General features: G+C 39.2%; 1 protein-coding gene across 2 annotated transcripts in view; it reads right to left on the bottom strand.

Moving 5' to 3' along the window:
- Cltc (clathrin heavy chain) overlaps positions 1-23,507 on the bottom strand; it is a 62,432-nt gene that overhangs the window by 8,353 nt on the left and 30,572 nt on the right. For both annotated transcript variants that reach the window (XM_060387058.1, XM_021626636.2), the window contains exons 8-28: positions 22,971-23,171; positions 20,248-20,400; positions 19,705-19,827; positions 18,257-18,394; positions 17,247-17,411; positions 16,979-17,159; positions 15,339-15,502; positions 9,889-10,014; positions 9,117-9,259; positions 8,621-8,855; positions 6,149-6,271; positions 4,533-4,678; positions 4,142-4,325; positions 3,764-3,956; positions 3,027-3,184; positions 2,000-2,164; positions 1,772-1,879; positions 1,524-1,691; positions 1,260-1,409; positions 1,047-1,178; positions 840-950 (exon numbers count right to left, since the gene is read on the bottom strand). In XM_060387058.1, coding sequence (XP_060243041.1) covers positions 840-950; positions 1,047-1,178; positions 1,260-1,409; positions 1,524-1,691; positions 1,772-1,879; positions 2,000-2,164; positions 3,027-3,184; positions 3,764-3,956; positions 4,142-4,325; positions 4,533-4,678; positions 6,149-6,271; positions 8,621-8,855; positions 9,117-9,259; positions 9,889-10,014; positions 15,339-15,502; positions 16,979-17,159; positions 17,247-17,411; positions 18,257-18,394; positions 19,705-19,827; positions 20,248-20,400; positions 22,971-23,171 — 3,267 coding nt within the window. The remainder of the gene's footprint in view (positions 1-839; positions 951-1,046; positions 1,179-1,259; positions 1,410-1,523; positions 1,692-1,771; positions 1,880-1,999; positions 2,165-3,026; positions 3,185-3,763; positions 3,957-4,141; positions 4,326-4,532; positions 4,679-6,148; positions 6,272-8,620; positions 8,856-9,116; positions 9,260-9,888; positions 10,015-15,338; positions 15,503-16,978; positions 17,160-17,246; positions 17,412-18,256; positions 18,395-19,704; positions 19,828-20,247; positions 20,401-22,970; positions 23,172-23,507) is intronic.

Raw genomic sequence — 23,507 nt, 5'->3', positions numbered from 1 at the left:
GTATCAATCTTTCGATCTACTTCTCAAATAATAAATAAAATCCTCAAATGTACTATATAATTTTCTGAAAGTGTAATTCCTTCTAAGCTTTCCAGTACTGATACTAACTTGAATGGGTGTGAAACTGGGAGAACGTGTAATGAGGACAAGAACTTATGCTGTCAGGAAGCAATTCATATAATTCAACATGACATCCAGCCTTATAGACTGGACCCTAGGCCTAAAGGAAAATCATGCTGAGCCAGGCGTGCTGAGACAGAACTGTCTACACCTCAAGCATTCAGGATTGCAAGATGCCTGAGCCTGAGACACGCCTGTACTATCAGACAAGTCCCAGTCAGGCCAACAGTAAGCGAAGGACAAAAATCAATTACCTTAACCCAGACAGTTTCTATTTATGTGCTATCTTTCAAAAGAGCAAATTCAAAAGACAGATTCTAAGACATTAAGTAATTTCCTCAGGGGTGGGTATGGTGGCTCATGCCTTTAATCCCTGCACTCAGGAGGCAGAGGCAGGTGGATATCTGTGAGGTCGAGGCCAGCCTGGTCTGAGTCCAGACAGCCAGGGCTCTGTTACACAAAGAAACCCTGTCTCAACACCCCCCCCGCCAAAAGAAATTGTTTCCTCAAGAAACACATAAAATATATAAGCCAAACTCTAGAACATGTCATAAATTAGAACACTTAACCATCCCAAAAACTTTGCTGAGTTTAGAGTGTAAGCAGCCATGTGCCCACTGCTTAGAAACATAAAGCAGGAGCTTTTATTACAGAACATGCCAGCATTAAACCTGATCAGAGCTTGATGTTAAGTATTTACAAGAATCTGAAGGTTTTACCTGATAATCTTCCTCTGTAATAAAAAGGTTGTTGAGTGACTCATTCACAGATTTGTTGTTGTGGTTCTGAACAGAGCGTAAATACGGCTTCACCAGTGGTAGCTGCTTTACCTGTAAAATAACATTTGTTAGAAAGGCTGCCATGGTTGACAACAGTCACTCAACTACACTGAAATCCTCACTAGGACATTCAGTTTGAAAAGTTACCTTGCTGAAATAATTGACTGCACGAGTGTGATCCAAGCGTGGAGACAGCACCATGAGCAAGTCATTTAACAACAGAGGCTTGAATTCTAAGTAGAACTGGATTGCTCTGTAGTACAGTTCCACATTGGCCACCTAAAATAGGAGAAACCCATGATTAGAAGCCAGCTCCTCCCCGATGAGCCCTCTCCTCCCCGCCCTTCTGAGTGCACATGCCTTGGTGATGATGTCTTTGAATTGCCCTTCCTTCCAGGCATCAGTGGGGTGGTTCATCATGGTGATGATGGCATTGTCATACTCTTCATACTTGTCATAAAGAAACACCAGCTCTGCCCAAAGATGAGCTTGTTCTGCAGCTCTCAGCACCTGCAGAACAAGGACCAGTTGCTTTAGAAGCAAATCTGACTCCTGCTATCAACCTAACAAGGGAAATAGTATTTTAAATTATTAGAGTGCCTCACGATGGTGAGGACTGGTTACCTTAGGGATATTCACTCTTGACCAGAACAGCTCCAGGTGTTCCCTCATTTTCTGTGGCTTGAATTTAGAATACAAAATAGCTAGCTCGGTGAACATTCCCATGTGAGCTCGCTCCAGTCCCAAGGCTGCCTCCAACATGGTGATGAGTTCTTCAAAATATCCACGATCCTTAATAAGGGAAATGTGCAGTTAGAGGAGAGGGCACGTGTACAAAGGTCTCAATTTACATAAAGGCCTGATGTCGTTACCTGATAGTAGTTGATAAGTTCCTCTAACTCATCTGCATGTACCACAATATGAAGTCCACACATCTGAGCCAGACGGAACTCCTTCCCATCTACACAGGCAAAGCAGACCTAGAATAAACATTTGCCACTATTAGAATCCAAATGTAAATGCAGTTATTTCAACTCAGAGTACAAAAGAATGTTCACACGGAATCTTAATTCAGCATTCAAACTTGGGTTTCGAATTACCTCTTTCCATGTTCGAGTACTATTAGCTTTTCTAGCACCATCAACTGCTGCCTGATATTCTCCAAGGTGAACAAGGGTCGATGCCAAGCGCCCAAAGTTAGAAACATTATTGTACAAAAGCTTAGCAGCATCATACATTTTTTCATCATAACAACGATCACCAACCTAGGGAGAAAAGACAATCTATGATCAGTAAAATAGAGGTCTCAGCTCGATCCCTTTTTTCATATTCCTGTCTTACCACTGAAGAATAGATAGGTATGGCTGCATACGCTGTAATCCAGCACCCACAGGTCGAGGCAGTGTCCCATGTTCAAGGCACTACCCTTTATTCCACTGAGAAATTCTATCTCCAAAATTACAAACAAAATGAATGAACAGGCATACACTCTATCTCTCCTAAAAACAATTTAATTTCTTAGCTCTAACATGTTGATTCTGCCAAGGAGACAAAGCTGCTCAATAATTGATTTTTCATGTTTTTAAAATGTGCAGATACAGAGATAGATCAGTTTTTAAAAAGTGCATGCCTTAAAAACATTAGGACCTGAGTCTAACATCCAAGACCCACATAAAAAGCCATGTGTGTGCCAGATGTCGTGATGCATGCCTGTAATCCCAGCACTTGGGGAGGCAGACACAAGTAGAGCTCTGTGAGTTCCAGGCCAGCCAGGACTACAAAGCGAGTCCATGACAGCCAAGGCTACACAGAGAAACCCTGTCTCAAAAAAGAAACAAACAAAAAACCACTACTACTACCACCACCACCACCACCACCACCAAAAACAACAAAAAACTAGGTGTGATGGTGTGAGCATTGAGGCAGTGACAGATCAATCTTTTGTGCTTGCTGGCCAGCTGGCTTAAATTACTTAGTGATACTCAGGCCAACAAGAGAACTTGGCTTTATTTTTTCCCCCTCTCAAAGTGGACAGAGCTTATCCTCCGGCCTTCTCATGCACCTGCATAAACACATATCACTAAACACTCACTCACGCTCACACACAAATTTGAACAAGAAACTCACTTGCTGAATATGAGCATTATTTGGCCCATTGATGAACTCTTCTAATTCTGCAAGACGGTTTGTTTTGGCCAGTGCAAATATCAACTCTGTCTCCACATAGGACTCTCGAGCCTTCTTTCGTGCCATCTGCAAATACTTCACCAATTCCTCCCAGTTTCCTAAGTAAAGAGAAAACATAAGCCCATAGATTAGCATCCTTATTTTATGTTTTCAAACAAATTTGTTAAATCTATTAGGACCCTGCCTTTTTTTTTCAAAGTGTCATACTATGTGTACAGCCTAGATTGTCCATTAACTTAAAGCCTCCTGCCTCAGCTCCCCAAGTGCTAAGATGGCAGGTGTCCATCACCACATCAACCTAACTCTCTTTTCAAAGAAACATTATACAGAATGACAAATATAAAAATGGATATGCCTAATAGTATAAATTTTCCATTACATTTCTGTATTATTATTGGCCCTAAGACTATTTGATACCTCCCCCCACGCTTCCTTTAAAAGTTATATATCAGAGCTCTATCAGGATTTTATCAGTCCTCAAAACAAAAGTAATCTTCCCCATGGACCTTCTAAATTCATAAATGCAGTCAGTCTTTAGGTGAATCAAGATGATGAGCTGAAAGTTTTCACAAGTAACCAGGAAGTGTCTAACCTCCTCCATGCACTAAGTTAGATATCTGAATGCTTGGCTTAGTAGTTTTCTGAGTTCTCAAAGACATAAAGACAAGAAGTCTTACCACTAGTATTGGCAGCCTGAACAACTTCCATGTAAGATGAAGGATCATCGGCTTTGATGTAAGAATCAATAGCTTCCTTTACCATTCCTTTCTGCAACTGAGCTTTTGCAAGTTGACTCCAAACAGCAGGCTCATTGCATCGTTCAGCAAACTCATATGCACGATCCAGGTTTCCAATATGTTCAATCAAGACCTGGGTAACATTTTTTGAATTGGTGTTACAGTAAAATGGATCTTACCCAACATAATTACATTTAAATTGATAGGATTTTATGGTTATTCTACCATGATAGCAATCTGTGCACACCCTCACAGGACAATGCATTCTTTGCTTCAAGAGAAGGCTAGTATGTCAATTTCTGAAATTTCCAGATTTACCTGCACTGCTGAAGTATTGACATCAAACTTCCGGAAAATAGCAAATGCTTCCTCAAACAGTTCATTGCTAATGGCAATGTTGGCAATATCTGGAGCATCATAATTATCCAGGCGGTTTATATACTCCATAACCCGTGTTCGGTCGGCCTTAATAGCAGTGAGGATAAGGAGGTTTTGCAGATTCCTTTAGAAACCAAGACACAATGGTAAGGAATAACCACTGTGGCACTAGAGGGTTATTTGTCTCAAGGGACAGGGTGAGAAGAGACAGAATATTAGGAGAGTAACAATCCTGAAAACTGCCTCTATCTATTTTCTGTTCCTTCCCCAAAACTGAAAGGCCACAATGAAAGACTGAGCAGAAAGCCAATACAATCCTCTGCCAGCATACCTGTGTTCACTGAATACAGAGTTATCAAGGACAATTTTCTCCAGAAGTTCAATGAGTTCATTGGGAAGATCTGCTGTCATAAAAGCTTTGACGGTTACTGATACTTCTTCTGGGTCCTGAGTTTCTGACAAGGCTGTCTGTACAACCTACAGAAGACACACGAGGATGGTGAAGAAAAATAAATGTATTTTTCTAAGACACTGTCTAGTAAGAATAAGTTAGTTAACTTATTTGAAAACCTCAAATAAAATGAAAAATCTGCTACTCATAGAACTCTGTACATAAATATACACGAACACACATTGTTTATAATTACACTGTTAACATCAGCCATTATGTAATTTTCACTTTCCCCTGTTAATCAAGTATTATCCATAATAACACTATCACTTTAATGGCTCCTTATTTTCAAATCTCAGCAGATTATAAAAAAATAAACAACTCTGGTTTAGGCTACTTTCATATGCCCAGCTGTCATGATTGCAGGAAGCCTTTTATCTACTTGGAAATGGTTCCCAGAGGGTTAGTGAATAACTGGGACCTAGAAATCTATTCTCCAAAATGCTGCAACTATTTGTCTATCAGAAGAACTTAAGACTCATTATAGCAACGAGCAATAATTAGCACTTTAAATTCAAGATTCCAGTTTCATATGGGTAAAAGCTTCACCTCTGGTGCTGTGTTGTGTCCTGGTGCATGTGTGTAGGTGCATGTATCAAAGGTTGGAATCAGGTGTCTTGCCCAGTCACTCTCCACTTGTTGATGCAAGTCTCTCCCTGCAGCTGGAGCTTATCCATTTGGCTAGACTAGTGACCAACATCCCCAGAGATCTTCCTGTCTCTGTCTACCCAGCACTGGGGTTACATACAGGGGACCCTGACCCTAGCTTTTGGGTGGTGCTAGGGATCAGAACCTAGGTCTTCATTCTGGACAGTAGAACAATCTCCATGATACTTACTTGCACTTTTCAAGGAAGAATTAGAGCTCTTGCTACATTAATAGCTCAAGATGTACTCAAACTCATATTCTTCTTCTCTAAAACTCCTAAGTGCTGAGACTTCGGACACCCCCCACAAAAAAAAACAAAAACAAAAAACAAACAAACAAAAACCACTGGACTTTTTTGTTTGTTTGTTTTGAGAAAGGGTTTCTCTGTGTAGCCTTGGCTATCCTGGACTCGCTTTGTAGACCAGCCTGCTCTGGAACTCATAGTGATCCACTTGCCTCTGCCTCCTGACTGCTGGGATTGAATGTGTACGACACCATGCCCAGCTGGATTTTTGTATTTTGTATTATCAATACTCATTGTGTGCTGATTTACTATTTCAAATGTCTTTAATTTAGTCATGTGTCAGTTAATAAATCTATAATCAGTCCTAGTATTTCCTTTTAATGACGATAAAATTAAGATAATTTTATATTTTTAGAATTTCACTTACCTTATAACATTTAATGTATACATGTGTCCAATTTTACATTTATGTAGTACAATTTTAATGTTCTTTCACTTTTTCTATCTTTTGCTATAGAGTCACATGATCCATTTGTGTATATTTGGGTACGTAATGAGAGGAAGGTATTCTAAGTCTAAAGAAAAAAATTTTTGCCATTTTTACCTGGTCAATTAAAGGTCTTCTGTATGGATTGCTTTCCAGTAGCACACTACCCCACAATTCTGGATCCTTTCGCCGGACCAGGTAGCGGGAAAGACTTTTGAAGAGGGAATTCTCATTGCAAACCTAATTAAAATAGCAAGGGTTAATTCCAGTGCAAAAAGTAAAGACAGATAATGACTGAGAGTTTTTTGCAATCATGTCAACTCTTTGTTTTGTAAGATATCTTATTATTTCTACATAGAAATCTTGGGAATGTCACATTCAAATATTCTCATTAAAACTCAACAATGGGGAAAAAAGAACTTTTACAGGCTTTTAAGAAAAGCATCCAAATATTGTATCTATTTTTTTGTTGTTGTTTTGAGATAATGGTCTCGTGTACCTGAGCTTCAAATTCCTACCCTCTGCCTCTACTTCTCAAGGGCTGGAATTACAGACATGCACTACCATACTTAGGTTATTTTTGATGTTCAAGCATTAGTATTGCATTGCCTTAAATTATAGGCGTTGTATTATACTCTAATTCGGGGCTGGTTACCTTCAAAGCTTTCTTTCAGTGTTTCATTAGCTATTCTTACATACTTACTTTTCCATGTACTTGCATTTACATACATGCATGTATGTAAAAACATGTATATACATAGATAAGTAAGTTTCTTAGATCCAACCACTGAACAATTCTAGAAGCAAATACATCTCCAGGGTAGAGTTTGTGTATATTTGGGTACGTAATGAGAGGAAGGTTACTAATGGCATCTTCACTAAGAAGGGTAGGTCCCCAGGGAAAATGAGCACCCCTGAACTGGGAAAGTTCACAATGAGCGTTCTGCGCTGTTTATCAGAAATGAAGTACCCCAACAGACCAGGTGACAATCTGTGTACAGACAGAAATTACAGTATTAAACTGTAATCCAAAGAGTAAAACAAGAATCTATGAGTCCAGGACTATTGACTGATAAATGAATTTTTTTTTTCAGTGCTGGCAAGAGCAAGGGCCTTGCTCATGCCAGCGCAGTGTGCCAACACTGAACTCTAACCCATAACTGATAAACAAGAGAAAGGGCTCACGTTGTCATCAGCCTGGTAACAATGTCTTAGGTGTTGGAGGCTGAGAAGGGAGGACAGAGTGTGCTCATCTGTTTATCAAAGGACTCTTAATGGAAAGTAGCCAATTCAGTGGAAGCTGGCAACATCAAGAAGGAAAATAGCTTCTGAATGCAACAGCATGGGGCAAATGTCACTTCAGCAGTATTCTGAGCAGAAATGTATGATCTAGAAATCCAGTCACAGAGAACTATTAAAGAAATGCTTGATTTTAGCCGAAATGCCAAGAACACAGGGAAACTCAGAAATGTTCTCCTTTTGGCCAGGCATGAGGCTCAGTTGATGTAGTGTTCTCCCAGCACGTGCAGAGTCTCCAGGGTTGCAGCAGAGGAAACAAAGAAGACTATACACTCCTATGAAATGCTCAGGCTTGGTAGGTACAGGCACCTGCCCCCAAGGCAGATGACCTGAGTTTGGTTCCTGAGATCCATACAGCTGAGGAGACAATAGATTCCCACAAGTTGTCCTCTGACCTCTACATACATGTGCACAAACAAATCCACACGGGTTGAGTGTGGTGGAGTTGTGAGGTCTGCAGGGTACAGAACAGTGCCTCCTTTCTCAGTGGTAAGAGCCTGGCAGGCGGGTAGACCTGGTGAGTGTGCGACCCTGAGCTTGCTGACAGCCACTCAGGTGTCCACTGCACAATGAAAATTTCTGTTATGATTTTCCCAAAAAATTTTTTAACAGAATTCAAATTTAAAAAAGTAAGTTTTAGCGAAAGTATCTATCTTTTAAAAAAACAGACAAACAAATTTCAAAGAACTAGTTCAGAATAGAGACTGAAGATTACGATCCTGAACTATACAAAAACACTGAAAGAAAACAATTTTTTCAAAGTATCCTATTAAGGTCATACTGACTGGAGCTCCTGTCTATATGAAGATACTTCTTCATTCTTAGAAAACAGATCCCAAATGAACACAAGTCCATGAGGTATGTATCATGATTAAACGCTTATGTTCAGGTCTGCATGACAATGGACAAGAACACAAGCAGCAGTAACGGGTCACTGTGTCAATCAGGAAAGAGCCTATACAGACTGAGGGTTACTATTTAAAAAAAAATTTTTTTTTCCTTTTCTTGGTTTTTTTGAGACAAGGTTTCTTTGTGTAGCCTTTCCTATCATGGACTAGCTCCGTAGACCAAGCTGGCCTTAAACTCACAGACATCCACCTCCCTCTGATTCCCAAATGCTGGGATTAAAGGTGTGGGCCACCATGCCAAGTTTAAAAAAAGTACCACCTATCCAAAACTGCTCCATATTAACTAAAATCATACAGAAACTCAAACTTTGCTAATTGGAAATACAACTAGTTACAGACGTACATACACCTCTCTGCTTTATACTCAGCAAGCAGCACTTACATTGATGAGTTCCAGATCACACTGGCCACGCTCATAGGCAACGCAAGCCAGATGTGGGTCTCTCTTCTCACAGTACTTCCCGACAACACGACTGTCGTAATAGGGGTTCTCACGAAGAAACCTCTCTGGGTTGTTATTACTGTCAATGTATATTTTGGCTAATGCATTGTGAGTAGCAGGCTCCTCACAGCCCTCATGAATCCTGGCCTCAAGCCAAGGTAGAAGCAGCTTCAATCTAGTAAAAATCAAACCCAGATACGCTAGATTACAAACAGCACAATCGTCTCATAACTACAAACACAATCAGACTTCAGAAAGAAACAGAGAAAAGCCTTTCAACTCTGAAAGCTAGAGTCCCATTCCCACCGGCTGCCACCTTGACTTCTGCTCCATGTGCTAAGGAGCTTCATACAGTCTACCAGCTGTACTCCAAATATTTAACACATTTCCAGGAGCTGCAAACTCCTTTGTTAAAATGGGGAAAACAGTACTACACCTGTTTCTTTTTTCAACTTCAGCAACAAGCTCATCAGTAGAGAATTGACCTCTCACAACAAGAATCAAGTTTTTAATAACATCTTCAGAGCAGTCAACGTCAAGCAATCCTCCAATAACCACGGGAAGTCGGCTCGGATTTACCTATGTTTGAAAAAGAGAAAATAAAAAGAACATCATTATACTAATAAGCAAAACTGAGTTAAAAACTCAAAGACCATTTCTTTTTAAAGAATAAACTTTTTAGTAATAAACTCTGAATCTAAGTTTGTAGTCACCTGAAGGAATTCGGCAGAAGTCTCACTAGAGCGACCCCACAGTGGGAGCACTTGCCTAGTCTCCCTTGTTGGTTTGGTTAATTAGTTCTACCCAAGAATTGCTGCAAATGCCGAAGCACAAAGACTCCAGCAGCAAAGGACTATGGAAAATCACTAAGTGTAAAAGCTTCAGTTATGGCTCAGGGCCTGGCTGGAGTATCTTGGAGTTAACAGAGAAAGTTTCTCACACCTGATTTAACATGGTTTAAGACATGCAATTTGGGGTTTAGTTCCTAGATTTTTCAACTTCTTTGACTACAGAAGTTCTGTTCTCACACTTGATATTCTGGCATGGTTATAAAATTTTAATCAAAGGAAAGATTGATCCGGGGGAAAAAAAAAAGCCAAAACACCAAAAGCTACTCTAGCAGACTGTTCTTACCAGCCCCAAACTTTCGATAAGAATTCAGAATACTGTAGTGATATAGTTAATTATCTAAGTATAAGAATATTTACCTTCTGGACATATATCTCTATATACTTTTGAAGATTGTTTCTATACAAATACAGCACCAGGTCATGGACAAAGTCAAATCGATCACAGACGATGATAAGTGGCAACTGATCTGTTAGTTTTGCCTCCTGAAAAGGGAAGAAGGAAAAAAAGAGAAACTTCAATTTCCTCCTTGCACTAAGTAAAATGAGAATCATTTCTGTGCTGAGAGGAGAGGCTCAAACGAACCTGGCTCTTCTGTTAAAGGAAACAAGTGACCCGAAAGGTGGGTGTACAGCTCCCCATTCACTACATTTTACTAAGTAAAGCTTAGAGTCACACCCCAAACACCTAGCCCCTCCCACACATCCTTAATAAAACAATTAACAAATTAAGATCTGCGAGCCACCAGCACCAGTGCATCGTCACTACATCGGGGCTTTTGCCAATAAAAGACAGTTCAGCTGAATTTGGCAGTTGATTTAGTAATTAGTCTCACATTGGTGGCACGAATGCTCACATTTCTTTCAAACTAATGATTTATTTTCTAGCCCCTTCCCCCAATACCAAGCTCTAACAATATCAATACACCCAGCCTCTAATAATCAATTATATTTTTTAAGTCTACAAAGAACACTGTGATTATGGCCATGAATTAAACACACCAAAGAATTTAAAGAAAAGACATCTTTAAATTGCCAATTGCTTTTTATCAGTACAAAGACAAAGCTACAGTCCTACTTACAGACTGACAGAGATGTTATAGACAAGTAGGTAAGGGTAAGACCTGTGTGGGGCAATTACCTGATACATGTCCTGTTATATTCCACAGACATAAGGTACAGCACAAAAAACAACAGTTTCCATCAGGAATTCATTTATACACAGCGACACATTCCTTAATAAATGATTCCTCTAAGAGTTGACTAAGGAAATAGATGCTAAGCAGGATGGACTTTCCCCAATGGTAGGCACTTCTTTTTAAGGTTAGAATAAAATGTGTTTGTTTGTTTGTTTCCATTCCCCCCCTCCAACTCCCAGTACTGGTGATTGGGCTAGAAAAGTATTCCACCACTAAGCAACATCAGACAATAAAATGGTTCTTAAGATTAGGCTATAGCCACACCAGTATAACGCTACAGCCATAAAATTATCAGCCACACAAAGATTAATCCATGAAAGGTTCAGAGAAGTCTACGAGCGACACAGAATAGCTGTAAAATGGCTGTAAACGTCCAAGTGCAGGCTGTGCACTGAGGAAAGTCCTAGGGTGTGAGCACTTATTTCAAACCTGAAGATACTATACTGACAGCTGTTACAGTCATTTCTAGAAAGGATATCTGCTTCTACAAATTAAAAGTTTCCAGGCCAATTTTTCCTCCTAAATAAACATTAAAAAGTCAGTGGATCACATGAGTCTTCTGTGCACATAAAGCACAAGCTTTATCACTTACTGGAAAAACATGCAAGCAGATGACATAGCTATTTCATTCTTGACTAGAACTATGGTGCCTTCCTGTTCGTCTAAACCTTCACAACAGTTCATGCATAAAATTAATACTATACATTGCTAAATACTTATTTTAAATTATGTGTATGGTGATATGCACATGAATACAAGAGCTTACAAGGGCCAGAAGCACTGGCTGCCCTGGGGTCACAGGTAGTTTGTGAGCAACCACACACGTAGGTGCTGGGAACTGAATGTAAGTCCTTGCAAAGGCAGCACGTGCTGTTAACTGGTGAGCCCTCTCTTCAGCCCCAGGCTACCCAGACACTTTAAAATACTCACTAAGCTATTAACCATTATTGTTAGCAGCCACTTAAATATAAAAACTGGAATTGTGTAAATACAGATAGAGGTTTTCTACACACAAATTTAACACCTACTTGCTGAGTATCAGGCTCTTAAGCAGGCAGTCCTGTGTCTCAAGGAAACTGCCTCAGAGTGGGAAAAAAAAACAAGGGTTTTTGCACAGCAGAGGATATTACAATGAATATGACACCTGAGCACGAACTGGGTACAGATTTGATTGTTTGCAGTCCTGTGTCTCAAGGAAACTGCCTCAGAATGGGAAAAAAAACAAGGGTTTTTGCACAGCAGAGGATATTACAATGAATATGACACCTGAGCACGAACTGGGTACAGATTTGATTGTTTGCCTATGACCCCAGGTGTCATTCCTCAGGAACATTGTTGACCTTATTTAAGACAGACTTTTTACTGGCTGAGAGCTCACCAAGAAATCACCAAGGGTTACAAACATGAGGCACCACATTGAACATTTTTACCGGGTTCTGGACTCTACCTTAGGCCCTCACGCTTCCGTGGGATGCACTTTACCGAATGAGCTAGTTCCCTAGCCAGAGCAGTTTCTATTTTAGGTCCAGTAACTTGAGAAAAACCTCTCATGACATTTGATCAGAAAGCTGAAGGTCAAGGAGCAAGTCATGGAGGTCTCAGAGAAAAAAACGGTCCAGGGCATATGTCAAGCTTCCAAAAGCCAAGGGCCAGGGAAGGTAGAACAGTGATCCAGGGAGACTGAGGCAGTTCCAAGAGACAAAGCATGATATAAAGATAAATGAAGAAAGAAGTATATAGTGGATCTGAAACAGTTCCACAGTTTAAGGAGCCACAGAGCCACACTCTTAATAAGTGGCTAACAACATTGTTTAAGCGTACATTAACCTTTCTTTAGGTGCTAATCAAGAAACCTGGGTAGGATAGTGTTGGGCTACCGACTAACAGTCTAGGACCTTACAGGGTGGGGTTTTTTTTCCAGACATTATCTCAATATGATGCTCATGCTATCATTGGACTCATTATCTTTCTGCCTTAGGCTCCTGAGGACTGGTATTACAAGCTGAAAAAATTATAAGAAAATAGAAGTTTAACTACCAAAAAAAAAATCAACTAAGAATCTAGTATTATATATGTATACCATATATACATATATACATACATACACCCCCACCCCCACACAGTGATGATACTCAGAAGAAGTGAGCTTTGTCCTGTGAGATGGTGTAGGGGTGAGTGCATTAGCATACGGACCAACAATTCCTTGCATTTGGCAAGTTTCTTGGGAACCCTAGAAAGTTAGACTTTCAACATTATCATGCTAGCTAAGCTCCCCAGAAAAGTCCTGTGGGCTAAGTTGTGACTTATAAAGTTATAGACATTGGGGAAAGTTTATCTTTCACTCTATAATGTAAGACAATTTCAGCATTATGACTATTTGGCTACATAAATACCCCTATGGGTATGGCTATGTAATACGGAGCACAGATAAACTCAAAAGAATACCAGCCAATAAAGCTATAACTATCTCCAAGTGATATTAGATAAAGAGAGGCAGGAAATGCAATTTTCATGTAATAATGGTTTTGCGCTCAATCTAAAATTCTCCCAGAAGACAAAGTAATTCATATATCTGACAGCGGGCAAGTGGTACTCTGTGGGTTTTAGAGTTTTCCTGGTCTTTCATAAATAGCTACAAATTTTTGGTTTTCCCCATAAAATAAATGGTACGAGAATACTGCTAACAAGCAAAGTTAAGTATTGAACAAACTACCTTAACCACACCCTAAAACTTAGGATTCTTTAAGACATTACTCTTCACTCCAGCACAGGTGGTCTTTTTTGTTTGCTTGTTTTTAGAGATTTATTATTTATGTAGTGTTCTGCCTGCATGTACACCTACACGCCAGAAGAGGGCACCAGATCTCACTATAGATTGTTGTGAGCCACCATGTAGGTAGTTGGGAATTGAACTCAGAACCTCTGGAAGAGCAACCAGTGCTCTTAACCGGCTGAGCCACCTCTCTAACAGTTTCTTTTAAAATACAGGGTTTCTCTGTGTAGCCTTGGCTGTTCTGGACTCTCTTTGTAAACCAGGCTGGCCTTGAATTCAGAGATCTGCCTGCCTCTGCTTTCCAGAGTGCTGGGATTACAGGCATGTGCCAACGTCATGTGTCCAAAGTGTCTTAACGGCACTTGATTTATGAATTATAAATGATTAACATTTCTTTTCTGGATTGAGGCAGGTTTGCTGCTAGAAGTAAACTTAGATGTTTGCTAGACCTACAATAAAGGATCCTGAAAATGATACCGAAGGTAAAGTGAAAAAATAAAAAACATCAGGTCAGACAGAGGCTGGCAAAATGGCTCAGTAGCTTGCCACGGAAACTAACATTCTGAGTTCTAGACCCTGGACCCACATAATGCAAAAAAGAACTGACTTCCAAGAGTTGACCTCTGACCTCCACATGCTTTCCTGGACACAAGAACACCATTACCAATACAAAATGAAAGCATGCTAAAAAAAAATAATAAAAGCATAAAGTAAAAGAAACCTAAGAAAAGAACGACGCATGATAATGATGCAGGATGAGGCAGAATTATTATGAAGTCAAGGCCAGCCTAGGTATTGCAAAGTGAGAGTATATCTCAAAAGACAAAACAAACAAACAAACAAACAAAATGGAAGGATGATATGTAACATTGCTCAATTGTAAGGGTGCTTGCTGCCAAGTGTGATGATCTGAGTTTGATCCTTGGGACTTACATGATGGAAAGAAACAACTATCTCTTATGCACATCCCTCTCCCCAGACAAAACTTTTTAAAGAAGGAGGAGGAGGAAAGAAAAACAAAAAAAAAGAAGGAGAAGGAGAAGAAGAGAAGGAGGAGGAGGAGGAGGAGGAGGAGGAGGAGGAGGAGGAGGAGGAGGAGGAAGAGGAGAAGAAGAAGAAGAAGAAGAAGAAGAAGAAGAAGAAGAAGAAGAAGAAGAAGAAGAAGAAGAAGAATAAGAATCAAAGCATTCAAAGAACTAAAGGTCAGTGTGATCACCTCCTCCCTCTACTCCCTTTTGAGACAGGATCTCACTATGTAGCCTTGACTCTTCTGTCTCTGCCTCCCAAATACAAGGATTACAGGGAAAGAGCTAAGTATTCTGAAATGCTATCAAGAACAACTTTAAGAAAGTGTTTTTTCTTTTAAACCAGTCATAGTGGCACACAACTTTAATCCCTGCACTCAGAAAGCAAACGGATCTCTTTGAGTCTAAGTACAGACTGGTTGACATAGTGAAGTCCAGGACAGCCAGGGCTATATATTGTGAGATCTTGTCTCCCCTCCCCCTACAAAGTCTGTCTTTTGAAAATTAAAAAGAGAAAGAGAGAGAAAGCAAAGAGAGAAAGAAAGTTCTCTGAAAATGAAACTTTTTTCTTCTTTTTAAACAAATGGTTGTTTTTAAGTACTACTTACTGATTTCCTTATTTCTTAAAAAACCACAGAGTATTAGTTTAGAAAAGGAAAAAAAAAAAAAAAAGAAAAACCAAACCACACCCCAGCACAGAATTTGTGATTGCTAAGATTTTCAGAAGTAAGGAAAATATTTTCAAGCATAACTGAACCCGTTTAGACCTTCTGACCATGAGTCCTCCAGAGCTTGGAGCTCAAAGCCACTTACCTTAAGGAAATTCTTGACTCGTTCTGGATCATAACAGTTGCTTTCTCTGCAGATTCTTTCCACTTCTTTGATCTGTCCAGTCTTGCAAGCCGCCTGAATATATTTAAAGTGCACATCTGGGTCCTGACTAAAGTTAACAATGGACCCCAGAAAATAAAAGAGACCTTAAGGAAACAAACAAAAACAAAAACTGAAATTAAACAACATAGGCACACTCTCTTGTCTGTCTGGAGACAGGGTCTCACTATGTAGCCCTGGCTAGCCTATTTTATTTTTGAGACAGGGTGTCTCTATGTAGCCCTGGCTGTCCTGAATTTTGCTATATAAGCCAGACTGGCCTCAAACTCACAGAGATCCTCCTGCCTCTGACGCCAAAGTGCTGAGATTAAAAGCATGTGCCATTAAAGCCTGGGTATATGAACACTTTTGAGAATGACAGAACTAAAAATTAAGAACTAAAAATTAGAATTCATTGTTACAATAAATATTCCTAATATAAGTTGGCTGCTTAAAAAGTTCAGTAAGAATAAAAATTAATCTAGAAACCAGTTCAATAGAATAGACCTAAGTTTCAATCCCTTCAGAACTCAAAATTCTGTTTAAAAGCATCTTTCCATGTTTTCTGAGAGAATTTCACTATATACTTCAGGTTGTCCTTCAACTGGTGACCCTTCTGCTTCATTCTTCTGAAATACAGCAAAGCGGCTACTACACCTGGCTCATAAGTTTTCAAATAGTAAGGAGCACCCACTCAATAGCAAAGGAAATTATTACACCACATTCCATGAGAGACTTTAAACAGCAATGTTTTTCCACATGCAAATAAGGAAAGACCTGTAAAAGCAGGTTCAACAGAATTTAGTGCAGTGCTGTCCACAGACTCTCAGCAGTGGTGAGAGTTTCTTACACCTATACTATCTACTTCAGCCACAAACCTCACCTCAAGTGCAGCTAAACTGTCTATAGAAATGTTAAGTTATATTTTAATTCTTTAATTAAAATGTAAATAACTATCTGTGGCCAGCAACTACTGTGCTGAAGTTCAACATTTTGTTAGCACACAAAACCCAACGGAACTTACAGATTCTCATACCCTAGCCCTTATCTACAGCACTGACACTACAAAGAAAAAAATGTCAAGGAGGCACCAGGATTTCGCTAGCGATCCTAAGAGCCACCTAACAAGTAGTTAAGTAAGCACCATCTGTAGAACTGATGTTCCTGCTGTGACTTAGTGGCAGAAGCTGAAGGCCCTGCTACTTCTGCAGCTGCCACACAGTGAGCAATCACAGTAGAAGCACCACAGGACCAAGGCAGAGAAGCACTGCTGGGTTAATGAGGCACAAAATGCCCTTATGAGAATCATTTGAGCCAGATCTCTGCTTCCAGTACTACTGTAATTAGTCATCAGTATGTTCATTTTATACAACTAACACAAAGGACAACACATACTTCATCTCCAAATCCTGCCTTCAATTCATTTATAAAAATATCCAAGCAGGTGTTCTTCTACACTGTAATCCCCAGGATCCCGTACACTGAGGCCACGTCCCACTAAAATGTTTTCAAGAAAGACAATATCCAGCACCCTGATTACAAGTACCTCTCTTGATTACCAAGAACTCTGACTTCCTAATTACCTTCAAAACTCTTGAATGATTCAAAGAGTTCAATCAGAGACTGAGTTGACAGCTGTTCATGGTATTTAGAAGCCACTTGAACACAGATCTGTAGATTTTGACGAATATTAGCAGACAGCATGGCTCTGAGACATTCTAAGGAATCTTCAACTGATAACGACCCAAAGTAATTCACTAGCCACTAGAGGGAAAAAAATTAATTAATTAATAATTTACTATCACCTAGTGCCAACACACTAATTAATCACAACAGACAAGAAAAAAATACCTCAGGGTTAAGAAGGTGGGTATGAACAACCGCCCGTTTTATGTCATACAAATCAGTGAAGTGTTCCAATGCACGCTGCAACAGGCCCGCCTTTTCACACAGCTGGGCAATATGAGCCCGGTCATAGTGGGTGAACATCTGATTCCCTAGAATGGCATCTGCAACCTAGAAAACCACAAACAGGATGAGCTTGTTTTTCCTTCTCCTTTACATCAGCATGCACTAAAACCCTGAGAATACATTGAGATTCAATACTGAATAGATAAAAGAAAGTATCAGTGAACACTAACTAAAAGAAATAAACATCTCGAGCCGGATGTGGTGGCGCACCGCCTTTAATCCCAGCACTCAGGAGGCAGAAGCAGGTGAATCGCTGTCAGGCCAGCCTAGTCTAGGACAGCCAAGGCTACACAGAGAAACCCACCTCGAAAAACCAAAAAAAGAAAAAAAAAAGAAGGAAGGGAGGGAGGGAGGAAGGGAGGGAGGAAAGAGAGGAAGGAGGGAGAAAGGGGGAGAGGGAGAGAGAGAGAGAGAGAGGGAAACAAACAAACAAACAGAAAGAAAATAAACACCTCAAAACTCTTGAGTGACATCTGTCAACTTTTGTACAATCAATCACAAGAACAGCATTGGAAGCACAACTAAAAAGCAGCTGGCTAGATTTTATGTCGACTTGACACAGGCTTGGGTCATTTGGAAAGCGGGAACCTCAGTTTTGAAACTGGCTCTAACAGACTGCTTATAGGCAAGTCTGTAAGGTGTTTCTTGACCAATGATGAGGCCATCTTTGGACAGGTAGTCCTGGGTTACTGAAGAAAGCAGGCTGAGGTTATAAAATGAGCAGTGTTCCTCCACAGCCTCTGCTTCAGTTTCTGCCTCCAGATTCCTGACTTCCCCAAGTAATGCAGTGAAGAGTTTTAAGATAAAATCAACCCTTTCCTCCCCAAGTGACTTTTGGTCACGTTGTTTATCACAGAAATAGATCCCCTAACTAAGACAACAACACATACTTGAGGCGCATGCATAAGGTTCATCTCAAGCAACCGCGTCTGTAAGGGACCTTCAGAGGGGCGATTATTCTTCAAAGCATCAAGTAAGAAGGCAGTACATTGTTGGATTAGATTGTATTCCATAAAGACATCCACAATCTATTAAAAGAGAAAAATCAGAAGATATTACTGAAGGGGAGGAGCAGTAGGACCAAAAAATGATCAGTGTTGGGGAAAATATGAACAATGTGTATGAATGAAAAAAGTCATGCTAAAGCTCTATTTTTTATACTAATAAAATTCATTTAAAATTTTCCAAAACATTATTGACAACACATACATGAAATCATCATGATCTTTTATGTATAAAAATGCAAAGAACATATATGACGTTTACTTATTTTTAAGTTTTTTAATGTTTATTTACTTTATAGGTATGAGTATATCACCTATGTGTGAGTATACCACAAGAGCTTTTACATGCATGAATGCATGTGTATCATATGCATGCCTGGTGCTAAAAGAGTCCAGAAGACCACATTCCCCTGGAACTAGAATGAGGACGTCTGTAAGCCACCATATGGGTGCTGGGAATCAAACTTGAGTCCCCTGCAAGAGCAACAAGGGCTCCACATTGCTGAGCCATCTCTTCAGACCCCCAAACACCACATTTAAAGAATATCATTTTAAAAACTTAAATTCATAAACCAGGTGATGGGTATGCCAGCTCACACCTATAAATGTCAATACTTAGGAGACTGCTGTAGGAAGTTCCAGGCAAGCCTCTCTACACAAAAATTCCCCGTTTAGAGAGCTACATAAGAAGATTCTGTCTCTCAACAAACTCAAACTAAAAAGTTATTGAAAGCGCAATTACTTTGAGTTATGGTTAAAAAAAAAATCAAAGGCTTCACAATATGAAAAACTGGCTTACACACTCTATCCGCCCCTCCCCCACCAGTGGCAGCCAGCACTGTTTGTGTTCTATCATTCGTATGTATCATTTTTGGCCTTTGAGCTTTGGCCAAGATCAAGTAGTCCATTTTCACATATCCTTAATATTTACTGTTTTAAAATAAAACTTTTTTTTTTTAATTTATGAAAAGTATAAAGTGAAACAGCTCAGTGCTAATATGCAGGCCTGATTATCTGAATGCAACCAGGCTGCAAAAAGAACAACTATCACAGGCTGTTCTCTATCTCCTCGCACATGCCACGGCACACCTGTGCTGCATTAACAGACACAAAATAGTAAACATTTAGACTTCTTAAACTGTTTATAGATGGTATCTTACTGCTTATTCTTCCACAGTATGTTTTGGTAAGATACTCAGGTTTATCTATTCAGGCATATGTAAGTGCCATTTCTGTCAGCTGAAAGTTTAATTTATTCTTCTGAAAGTGTGTAAAAGTCAGACTTCCATAAGCTTCAACTCTATGAGCCAGAGTTTTAAAATGCCATTCATTACCTGTGTGATATCAGCAAGAGGCTCTTCGTCCTGAACTAACATTTGCGCAAACTGCTGTCCTTGATCTGGACTGATACGCATCACATTTCTCAGGAGAAAGATCCAGTCTGGAGTATATCCAACCTACAAATAGACAGACTTCAGTCACTTCCTAAAGTTTCATTTGCAAAGCATTTAAAGTGTTTTCTATAATAAAATATTAACAGAGCACTACCAGTGAGTATAAAACTTTATAACTGAAGACATTCAATAAGACCTTTGTGATGACATAATTGCCTACATGAAATAATTATATTGTCAATGAATGACAATTTCAAAAGCTGTACTAACAAATGTGTAAAATGCCTCTGCTATCTTAGATGTGTCTTTGCTTTCATGTATAACACTGGGTATGGACTCTACAAAATAACAGTTAAGAAAAAATTTTTGTGCTTTTCCAAGTAGTTCACAATTCACCAATAAAAATGAGGCAAATTAAGGCAAATTTCTCTCAAAAGTCTTTTTTAATGCATTTGTGTTGATAATTTGTTAGACTGAACTCACTTTTTTAGCATACAAAACAATCTTCTGGACTTGACCTGTCTCTGCAAAGCACTGTATGACTTTATTTGGAACGTTGGCCCTGAGGTACACACTAAGCGCCAATGTTGGATCCACAGATTTTACAAGATCACCCAGTTCTTCAGAACATTCCAGCTGCCCGAAAGAAAAAGAATTTGGTTAGTGACCCAATAGCTGTTTTATAAATGAGCAGTTGAGAACATTTTCCTATAAATATAACTCAGATAGAAGATATTCATTTTCTAAAAATATAAATATGCAGGGTTTATGATTGGTTAACTCTCGATCCTATATTCACAGTAATGGCTGTGTATAATTCTCCAGAATTCCTCCTTGAACTAGGATTTTGCTTTTAGCCCACTGAGCTTTTGCTTTTAGGTATTTTCTACCACTTTGTTAAGCATGTATCTTTTTAAATAGTAGAATCTTACACATCTAACTAAGACATTCAAATGTTACAGCCAAGTTTTGAAAAACAATGTGATCGCTTTTTCTATTTGTCTGTGTGCCCACAGAGACCAGAAGACTAAGATCTGGCATCAGGTGCCCTGGAACAGGAATCAGAGGTGGTTGTGAGCTCTATGACATGAGTACTAAAAACCAAACTCGGGTCCTCCGGAAGAGAAATACAGGCTCTGAATGAACTTCTAAGCTATGTCTTTAGCCCCATAATGCAACTTGTGATGCAGTATTGTCAATGAAAATCAACAACTGGCCTGTAATGTTAACATTTGGGAGTTCAAGACCTGCCTGAGCCACAAATGGAGATATTGTATCTACATAAGTAAATCAACTAATTGTAGAAAGTGAGCCAATGACTCTTATTTACTTAGGGATTATTGCACAACTATAGAGATAAATTTTAAACTAGGATATAACCTTTACATTTCAAGAGCCTAAGATCCGTAAATTGTATTTCTTTTTTAATTTTAGGATTTGAAATGGTAAGGCAAGACAATAAATTTACAAAGTCAAACAGATAGAAATTTTACAATTTCCAGGTAGTATACAGCAGACACCTCTTCAAATTAGTTTCCTATAAGTTCTGCTTTGCATGCATGCTTTTCTACTTTTTTCTTTTTCTTTTTTACAGTTTTGATAATTGAACTTACGGCCTTATATCTCCTAAAGAAGTTAGTGCTCTACCTCTAACCCATATCCCCAATCCAAATTTCAATTTTTCCACTTTTTCTTTCCTTTTTTTCGGGGGACATTGTTGCACAAAGTCTCATTATGAAGATCAAGTTGGCCTCAAATTCATTCTGCCCGCTTCTGCCTTTAGGGTGCTAATTATGTATACTGTGTATACACACACACACATGAATGCCAGAAACTACACAGGTCTGGCTGTCAGGTTACCCTGGAAGTTATAGGTAGTTATGAGCTGTCTGACATTTGTGCTGGGAATTTAACTTGGATTCTCTCCAAGAAGTGAGCCATCTCTCGAGGCCCAGTGGTAACTTTGTAAAAACAAGAGCCCTTAGGGCTCACTGTTCAAAGAGGTTCTATCAATTTATACATTTTAACTGAACATGCTAACTAATGGACAATGAACCAATCTTACAATGAGTCCCATATGACTTCCAACAAAAGGTAATGACATTCAAAAAGTTAATACCCTATTACATAGGTCAACTCAGTTATCCTGGCTGTTCCCATCCTGTTATCTTATCCAATTGGAACAGCTGTCAAGTGTGTTAGCTTGGCTTTTCTTTGGTATGTACCAAGCCTCTCAAGTCTGAAGTACTATCCTCTAGTACCCTGTAAGACAAGACTAGCAGAAGATAGGTTAAGAAACAGGAACTTAGACTCTGGAATGTACCAACACTACCAATACAAGCTGCTGTTGCAAGCTTAAGTATCTTTTTTGAGTAGCTTACAAGGGCGCTATCTCAGATCTTCACAAAGCATAAAATGTGGCAGCTCAATACTGTTACTTTAGGCAGGAAGGCTTTTTTGTGTAATTGTATAAAAAGAATAATTATAAATTGCTTAAAAGTTGTTTGACCTACAAATAATATTTATGGTTTGTTTTTCATTCTTCTATATAAAAATGTGCTCTGCAAAACAGTATAAAGAAAAAGTGCTGAATATAGAACACAAAGAAATTCTACAGCACAGTAAGGTAGTAAATATTTTTCACAAAAGGCTCCTATTTGGAACCTTTTAAATACTTTTTCATGTAACACCACTTAACATTCAGTGAAAATCACTGTCAAACAAAGCCTCACAACACCAAATACAGCCAGCTTGGCTGCCTTGTAAGCATCTGTGTGATCTAACATTTTATATAACATGTTCTTGCATACCCAAGTATGTTTACCAGCATAAAACTATGATGTTGATGATAGTTTAGAAATTCTTACAAAGAAAAAGGAGAAATAGCGGGAACTACTGGGAATTACTGGGCACTCATACCAAGTGACAAACGTCAAATACACTGACAAATATGCCTATACAACGAGGTAAGTTTCTCATACGAAATTTTCCCAAGGCCAAAAGATCAGTAACTCAGTTCTAGCCTAGTAGTTATAATTACTAAGCAAAAATCCTGGATCATGTTTTAAAACGCCAAGGTCTGTTCTTGTTTTATTTTCCACAACAACAAATTAACAGATGGGATACTTTGGTGGAAACCAACAATTTTAACTTGCTAACATGGTACTTAATCAAAAGAAAATTATGATAATATAAATTTAAAGTACCTTATCTTCTTTCAGCCATTTCTCCAAAAGTTGCTTCCGCCCTTGCTGAAGGACAGGTCTACACAACTCTAAGGACTCGTATTTGTTCAGCTGACCCTGGTCCAAAAGGATTCCAAAGTACTGAAGTAGAGGTGAAGTTTGACCTGGCTGAGCTGGGACACTCTGGAATCGACGGATAGTATCTGGAGTACGAAGAATTCCCTTTAAGAAAAGAAACGTTAGACTCCTCAGTGACCCAATCACACTACGAACTCTTCATGTCCCTTAGGTCAATCTGAACTGCACAGGTTGACCTATTAATTCCACATTTCAAATATTTACCAATAAAAGTCTGTCACATCTCTGGTTCAATGACACAAAATTACTCAAAATCAGAAACTTGCCAAGGTAATTAATTATGTCAATGCACGAAATAATAAGCACAAAGTCTTCCCCGGGGAAGAGCACACCAACTGGTTATCTAACGGTCAGCCAAGAAAACATATACATGTAAGCAGGACCACAGACTGGTCAGGTTATATTTATGCATTTAGGAAT

The sequence above is a fragment of the Meriones unguiculatus genome, chromosome 7 (genome assembly GCF_030254825.1).
Source record: "Meriones unguiculatus strain TT.TT164.6M chromosome 7, Bangor_MerUng_6.1, whole genome shotgun sequence".
NCBI classification, from domain to species: domain Eukaryota; kingdom Metazoa; phylum Chordata; class Mammalia; order Rodentia; family Muridae; genus Meriones; species Meriones unguiculatus.
Note: the sequence above shows the minus strand (reverse complement) of the source record. Positions and strands in the feature narration are given on the sequence as shown.